This window comes from Manacus vitellinus, unplaced genomic scaffold, assembly GCF_001715985.3.
Source record: "Manacus vitellinus isolate BGI_N305 unplaced genomic scaffold, ASM171598v3 scaffold_105_pilon, whole genome shotgun sequence".
Lineage (NCBI taxonomy): Eukaryota > Metazoa > Chordata > Aves > Passeriformes > Pipridae > Manacus > Manacus vitellinus.
Genome location: NW_021938824.1, coordinates 626,442 through 633,897, shown reverse-complemented (window position 1 = coordinate 633,897; position 7,456 = coordinate 626,442). Strand labels below are relative to the sequence as shown.

Below are 7,456 nucleotides of genomic sequence, written 5' to 3'. Positions count from 1 at the left end.
TTATGAGGAAAAACCAACCATCATTAAAGAAAGAGGTGGAGGGAGGAGGCCAAGTGCATCTGTCCCTGCCGGGGTGCCCAGGGAGTGTTGCCCAGGTGTTTGTCCCAGTTCCCCCCAGGACGCCGCACAGAGAGGGGGAATAGAGCTACAACTGGCAAAGACAACTTTATCCCCCCGGCCGGTGCAGCTGGGGCATGGAAATGACCCGATCACCGCGCGGGTACAGCCTGAGCCCAAGCTTTTCCCTTCCCAAGGAGGAGGAAGGGGAGGCAGGGAGGGCTGCTGGGTGCCCAGCAGGTGCTGAGACCCCCCCCAGCTGATGGGAGCAGGAGAGGGGACTCTGAGGTGCAGGGAAGGCTGGTGAGCTCCCCTGCAGGCACAGGGACGTGGCTCTGGAAGAAACTGCCCAGGAATGCAGCAAACACTCCCCCACCCAAGGAGCCTCTTCATTTTCCCTCCCCGCCCCCCCTTCTCCCACCCCTCAGCTCGCCCTTTGGACACAGAATACATAAAAGCCCTCCAGCCTTGGGGTGGGGGGGGGCTGCTCCTGTCCCCCCCAGCCCCTTGGGACAGCAGTGGGGGGCCCCTCCCAGCTCCCCGTGGAGGGGTTGTGAAGGCAGGAGGTTGCGTGGCCTGGCACCCCACGGTCCGAGCCTCCCCCAGGAACAGCGAGAGCAGGGGGTCTCTGGTGCAGACCCCCCTGCAGTCCCAGCCCAGTGCCAGCTTCGGTGTCCCCTCAAGGTGGACAACAGTCACATCAGCCCAAGGGGCTGAGAAGCCCCGGCCCAGCCCCAGGAACCCCCTGGGGGGGGCTGCAGAGGGGGACGGAGGGCTGGTGGTCCGGAGCTGGAGAGCCCGGGCTCTGCGTCACATGATTTCACAGCATGAATTCTGCTTTCGGGCCTGCAAAGAGAAGGAAAACCTTCTGTAAAGCTTGCCACAGCTCTCTGAAGGTTTTGGGTGTCCCAGGACCACCCAACTGAGGTCCCACACAGCTCTCCTCCTGGCCACAAGGCCGAAGGCTCATGGCAAGGAATGGACCCATCATCCCTCCCTTTGGCCAGAGCTGGCACTAGGAAGCGGGGCATCCCCCCGCTCCCTCCCCAGGGTGTGGGATGGCCCCAGTGAGGGGTTGGGGGGCTTTGCAGCCAGAATTGGGGCACCCGGGCTCCCTCCAGGCTCAAAGCCTGCAGGAACAGGGGTAATCCCTGCTTGGCACCCATTGCCATGCCCCAGGGTTCATCCATGGGGGTGACCCCTGGGACGATACTCCATCCACCCCCAGCTCCTTAGGCAGGGGGTGACTCCCTCAGGGTTCATCTGTGAGCTCCCAGCCCTCCCCAGCTCCTCAGGGAGGGGGTGAACCTCCACACCCACCGTTTTGTAGAAGGCTTTGGACTGTGCTCCGAGCACCTCCGATTTGGAGACCAGGTCATCCAGCTTCTCCCCCCGCTCCAGCAGTGACTCCATAGTGTTGTGCTGCCAGAGAAATGGGTGCTGAGCCCCAGTACTAGCCCTCCCCAGGTCCCCAGCAGGAGATGGAGGTGCCATCATGTCCCCATCCCACCTTCCCACAGCCCCCCCCAGCTCTGCAGCCCTGAGGGAGACAGGAATATGGCTGGGGGCAGGAGCAGCAAAGCCCCCACAGGGCCACGAGGCAGGGAGGGGACAGGCATTTGGAGAGAGGGGGCAGAGCCCCTGTGCTTGTGTCAGGCCAGCTGGGAAAAGCCCAAGAGGAGCAAGGAGAGGGGTAAGGGGAAAAAGGTGGGGAGCAAGGGTAAAAGGGGAGAGGGAAGGGAAAAAGGTGAGGGAAACGAAAAGGTGGGGAAGGAAAAAAGGGGAAGAGGTAAGGAAGCTCCCACATCAAGAAGGTCTCCAGGAAACAGCCTAGGGTCACCCTACCCCTGCCCCAGAATATGTGTCTCCAGGGCCTGCTGGTTATGCTGGCAGGACCATCCAGCCACGGCCCCATGTCCTCACCAGGATGATTTTGGTCTCGTCCAGCTCCGCCTGCACTCGGGTCATCGGGTCGGCATCACGGGGGTTCTGGGGAGGAACAGCATGGCACTGGCACCACCATGGGGACACTGGGGTTCCCTGGGCACAGCACCACAGCACTGGGGTCCCAACACGTGTCAGGTGTCCCCCACCTCCCACCGCCATCCCCAGGGCTGCAGGGAACACGGGAACCCTCTCTCCCACTGCCCAGTGGGCTCCCAGTGGTCTGCACCTGGTATTTGCTGAGGTATCCATCCAAGGCAGAGTAGCTGATGGTGGCGGGGGACCCCGAGGGCCAGTCCATCTTGCTGACCTGCCTGGAGAACTCATCCAGCACCTACCAGGTGAGGAAACAGCAGTTACTGCTCAGTAGCTGCACCTGTGGGGCCACACTGGCCGGAGGGGTTTGCTCATCAAAATAGGAAATTTTAGGAAAGGGACCTGAAAGCTCATCTAGTCCCACCCTCTGCCATGAGCAGAGACACCTTCCATCAGAGCAGGTTGCTCCAAGCCCCGTCCAACCTGGCCTGGAACACTTCCAGGGATGGGGCAGCCACAGCTTCTTGGGCAACCTGTGCCAGGGCCTCACCACCCTCACAGGGAAGAATTCCTTCCCCTCTAACCCTGATTTGTGTCAGCGTGAAGCCATTCCCCCCTGGCCTGTCCCTCCAGGCCCTTGTCCCAAGTCCCTCTCCAGCCCTCTTGGAGCCCCTTTAAGCACTGGAAGGGGCTTTAAGGTCTGCCTGGAAACTTCTCTTCTCCAAGCTGAACACCCTCAGCCCTCTCAGCCTGTCTTCCTGGCAGAGTGGTTGGAAAGCTGGAAAGGACCTGAGGGTGCTGGTGACAGTGGCTGAACGTGACCCCAGGGGTGCCCAGGGCAGTGCCCATCCCTGTGCTGGCACTGCTGGGGCACCCTCCAGGGCTGTGTCCAGGGCTGGGCCCTCAACAAGAGAGACACTGAGGGGCTGGAGTTGTGTCCAGGGAAGGGAACGGAGCTGGGAAGGGGCTGGAGCAGCAGGAGCAGCTGAGGGAGCTGGGAGGGCTCAGCCTGGAGCAAAGGAGGCTCAGGGGGGACCTTCTGGCTCTGCAACTCCCTGACAGGAGGGGGGAGCCGGGGGGGGGTCGGGCTCTGCTCCCAGGGAACAGGGGAAAGGACAAGAGGAAGTGGCTTCAAGCTGTGCCAGGGGAGGGTGACGTTGGATGCTAGGAAAATTCCTTTCTGGAAAGGGTTGTCCAGCCCTGGCACAGCTGCCCAGGGCAGTGGTGAAGTCCACACATTGCTGGAAGTGTTAAAAAAAAAAACATGTAGATGTGGCACTTGGGGACATGGGCTAGTGGTGGCCTCAGCAATGCTGGGGTAATGGTTGAACTGGATGCTCTCAGAGGGCTTTTCCAACCAAAACAATTTCATGATTCCTTGAGAGGTGCTCCAACCCTCTGATCGCCTTGGTGACCCTCCTCCTTGATCCCTTTTGAATGAGCTGAGGGCAGAGACAGGAACCAACAGCCTCGGCACACGAGGACCAGAGCAATGCCCACACTAGGCCAGTGTGGCCATCCCCCATCCCCTGCACGTGCCACGGTGGGAGGACTGGTGGAGTGCCCCGGAGCAGCTCCTGGCCCGCGTCCTCACCTTGTCCAGCAAGGTGAAACAAACCCGCTGTGGATACTCGTTGTCTGCGATCACCACTCCAGCCAGCCCATCGTTCCGGACGTACACGTGGCACAGGTACTCTGGGAAGGAAATCCCTGTCACAGAGGCAGCAAAGGTCCCGAGCCCTCCCCAGCACCCACCACCGTCCACCCAACCCCACAGCTTCCCCCTTCCCCCCAGAACACCCTGGAAGGTGTCATTAGCACCTACATTTCTCATGATTTCATTAGGAAAGCGGGAAGGGCTCAACATTTGGGGCTCAGCCTTAAATTGTGCTGTGGTAGGTGACCACACCCGGGCCATGTGGTGTGGGACAGGACACCGATGTCCCAGGGCAGCCACAAGTAAACAAAAACTAGTGAGGCACTGAGTCTGACTTTTAATTTAATTAATAACAAGGCTGAAGTGCCATTAAAGAGGCTTCAGCAGCCAAATCCAGGCCGCACCCCACGCGTCCTGGGGTTCCAGAGGCATGTGGAGTGGGGCAGGGAGACTGGGATGTGGTGAGAATTTGGAACAGGGAGTGCAGACTTGCACAGTAAAGCTGACACAGCCATCCCCCAGGGGGGTCTGGGAAGCTGCCAGCAGGGGGGCTGCAGTCCAACAGCTCCAGGGGTCCCAAGGGAGGTAGGGAGAGCACAGACAGTGGTAGCAGGTCCCTGCACCCCCTGGAACCTCTCCTGTGCTGGGCTGGGCTCGCATTCGTCTCAGCACCTCATGCCCTCAGTGCTGCTCACCCAGACAGTGGTGGTGGTGTGAATATTCCCAGACACGGGGCGGGCACAGGGGCTGCTCTCACCTTGCTCCTTGACAGAGGCCCTGCTGCCCAGCGCCGAGCGCTCCGCAATCAGCTGGCTCGTGAAGGTCATGAACTCCTGCACACTGTGGGGACAGAGCACCAGGATGGGTCAGTGATGGCAGATCATCTGTCCCACAGCTCCCTGGTGCGTGCGGGAACTGAAACCCTTCCCCACGAGCCCCCCAGTGTCTGGATAGTGGGGCTGTGGCTGAGCAGAGGATTTTACTTTGAGAAAAGGCTGGACCCTGCACCTATGCAGAGTGGCAGCCCCCAGGCAAAGATCCCCAGCCACCACCCAGACCCCTCCAGATCCTCCCCAGACCCAGGGGAGCACCCAGATCCCTCCAGCTGCAGTGACAGACTTGTGTCCTTGGGCTGAACTTGCTTTATGGGGATTTAGCAGAAAGTAAAAATGCTATTGAAACTGGATCTGTCCAGCCAACACCTGGTGAGCAACTGCATCATGGCAATCATGGAATGTTTTGGGTTGGACTGGACCTTAAAGACCATCCAGTCCCACTCCCTTGCCATTCCACTAGAATCAAAGAATATGTTGAGTTGGAAGGGATCCATCAGGATCATCACATCCAACTCCTGGCCCTGTACAGACACCCCAACAATCCCACCATGTGCCTGAGAGTATTGTCCAAATGCTTCTTGAGCTCTGGCAGCCTTGGGGCCGTGACCACTGCCCTGGGGAGCCTGTTCAGTGCCCAACCACCCTGTGGGGGAAGAACCTTGTCCTGAGATCCAACCTAAGCCTCCTCTGACTCAGCTCCAGCCATTCCCTCGGGTCCTGTCACTGGTCACAAGAGTGAAGAGACCAGTACCTGCCCCTCTGCTGCCCCTCAGGAGGATGCTGAAGACCCCAATGAGGTCTGACCTCAGTCTCCTCTTCTCCAGGCTGAAGAAGGCCCTCATAAGGTCCATCCAGACCTTCCTCATTCTTGTGGCCTCCTTTGGACACTCTCTAATGGCTTCATATCTTCCTTATATTGCAGTACCCCAAACTGCCCCAATATGGCAGAGGGTCAGAGCAGAGCAGGACAATCCCCTCCCTGATGCCCCCAGGACACGTTGGCCCTCCTGGTTGCCAGGGCACTGCTGGCTCAGGAACAACTGGCCATGGACCAGGACCCCCAGGGCCCTTCCTGCAGCTGCTCTCCAGCCTCTCATCCCCAGCCCACACACACAGCCAGGGCTGCCCCAGCCCAGGGGCACAATCTGGCCCAGCCCAGACACTGACTGGACACCGGCTCCGTGGAGACTCCAGACCATCGAGGTCTTAGGTGCTGCAGAGAAAAGTCAAGCCCAAAGATTACTGAACATCCAGCTTCGGCAGAGAGGGAAGATGGACACCTTCCTCCTGGTCTGGGGATCTGCTGGCAGCCACAGCTCCCACCATTGTAATCCCAGAGTTTCATATTTAGGTTGGGAAAGACATGTAAGACCACTGAGTCCAACTGTCTGACAGTTCTATGTGTATCTTCCAATGCATATCTTCCTCAAGAAAGACATCTCTTCCATTGGGAATACTGGTTTTATTTCCCAGTATTCCTGGAGGAACTGCCCACCGAAGACTTCATTCCACCCTCCTGACCCTGCTAAACTTGGCAGATGTTCAGCAGATGTGAAGCACCAGCACAGCCTGGGCCTGTGCTCCTGCCCAGCAGGTTCCACAGCTCCCAGGAGCCACAGCCCTGCTTATCCCAGATCCAACCCCTCAACCCAACTCCACAGCCTCAAAAAAGTATGGATATGTGGTATTTTAGCCCAAACTTCAGTTAAACACACCTTTAACATCAAACCTGGCCAAGCTCTCACAGCCCCTCTGAGTATCATCTGGGAATCAGCCCAGGACAAGCATCAAACCCCAGGAACAGCTGCTAGACCATCCCCCTCCTCAAACCCCTTCACTCTTCCCAAATTCCAGGACTTTTCTTTGAGCAAGGGAGCAGCCTGCTGCTGGGGCAGCTGACAGCAAAACCACACTGGGAGCTTTCTCAGGATTTGGGAAAACAAGAGCTGCAGCTACATTTGGGATCAGAGCTGACATCAGGTGCTGGCACTGCTCCACATCCCACTCACACATTTGACCAAGAAAGAGCTTTTTAAGACAATCTTAGTTCAGTCTTTCCCCTTTATCCTTGGAATTGCAGAACCAAATGTGCCTGAGGTTCCATTAAACCCTGGCATGGAAAATCTGGGTCCCAGAAGAATTTCCTAACTCCTTCATCATCTGGAGTGTGCACTGGGAAGGACCTGTTCGTTCCTGCTTTGTTTTACAGTTCCAGGAGGTCCTGGCTGCCAAGAGGACCCTCTGTGTACCCAGAGGGAACAGTGGGACACCAGGAGCCTGGATCAGTGTTGGGGGCTAAAGCAGCTCACCTGAAGCTATTGGAAGAACCTGAGCGGAGGTCTGTGGGCTGGGAAAAGCTTCAAATGAGGCCAAACCCCTCCCCAAAGGTACAAGGGTGCAGGTGAGCCCGCCCAGCCTGGCACAGTCCAGCCATCCCACCCCTGGGGTGATGCCTGCTCCCGGATTTCCTCACTGGTCTGCAGCGGAGGGTTTGTAGGGTCAGACTTGCCCTGTGTCCCTGGCCAGGGTGGCTCTGGGGGCTTCACTGCACCCCCAAGGTCGACCCCTCACCCCAAGTACTGACAGCAGGTCCCAGCTCCCCAGGGAGCGACTCCAGGGGGCTTATCCCTCAGGAAAAGCCTGTCACCGCTGCCCCTGCAGCCCCAGCTGGGCAGAAAACCTCCCAAAGGCTTCTGCTCCCCCAGCAGGGTCCTGCCCGAGCCACATGCCAGGGGCAATCCTCTCTCCTCAAACCCCTTGCAGAGGCTCCAGCCCCCTAGGACCCACCTGGACCTCTGGAAGAAGTTGAAGGTGGACACGTCATAGGCAGCTTTGAGCAAATGCACTTTGGGGTCACCCTTGTAAAGGACACTTAGGCTGTAGAGCCTCATGGCGGCAGCTCCCGGGCCTGGGGGAGAGGGAAGGG

The 7,456-nt window shown here is 58.7% G+C and overlaps 1 protein-coding gene across 1 annotated transcript; it reads right to left on the bottom strand.

Annotated features, from left to right (window-relative positions):
* Positions 1 to 146: 146 nt before the first annotated feature.
* Positions 147 to 7,433, bottom strand: YKT6 (YKT6 v-SNARE homolog). The gene is made up of 7 exons (XM_008919886.2): positions 7,318 to 7,433; positions 4,452 to 4,534; positions 3,632 to 3,732; positions 2,231 to 2,335; positions 1,981 to 2,046; positions 1,378 to 1,479; positions 147 to 903 (listed from the first exon to the last, which is right to left on the bottom strand). The coding sequence occupies exons 1-7, from the start codon at positions 7,419 to 7,421 to the stop codon at positions 868 to 870; spliced, it is 597 nt and encodes a 198-aa protein (XP_008918134.1). The 5' UTR covers positions 7,422 to 7,433; the 3' UTR covers positions 147 to 867.
* Positions 7,434 to 7,456: the final 23 nt, after the last annotated feature.

Coding starts and splice junctions, on each gene's coding strand:
- YKT6 (XM_008919886.2), bottom strand. CDS start 7,421: ATGAGGCTCTACAGCCTAAGTGTCCTTTACAAGGGTGACCCCAAAGTG. Junction 2,047..2,230: donor GATACCTCAGCAAATACCAG/GTGCAGACCACT, acceptor GTTCCTCCCCAG/AACCCCCGTGATGCCGACCC. Junction 1,480..1,980: donor ACGAGACCAAAATCATCCTG/GTGAGGACATGG, acceptor TTTCTCTGGCAG/CACAACACTATGGAGTCACT.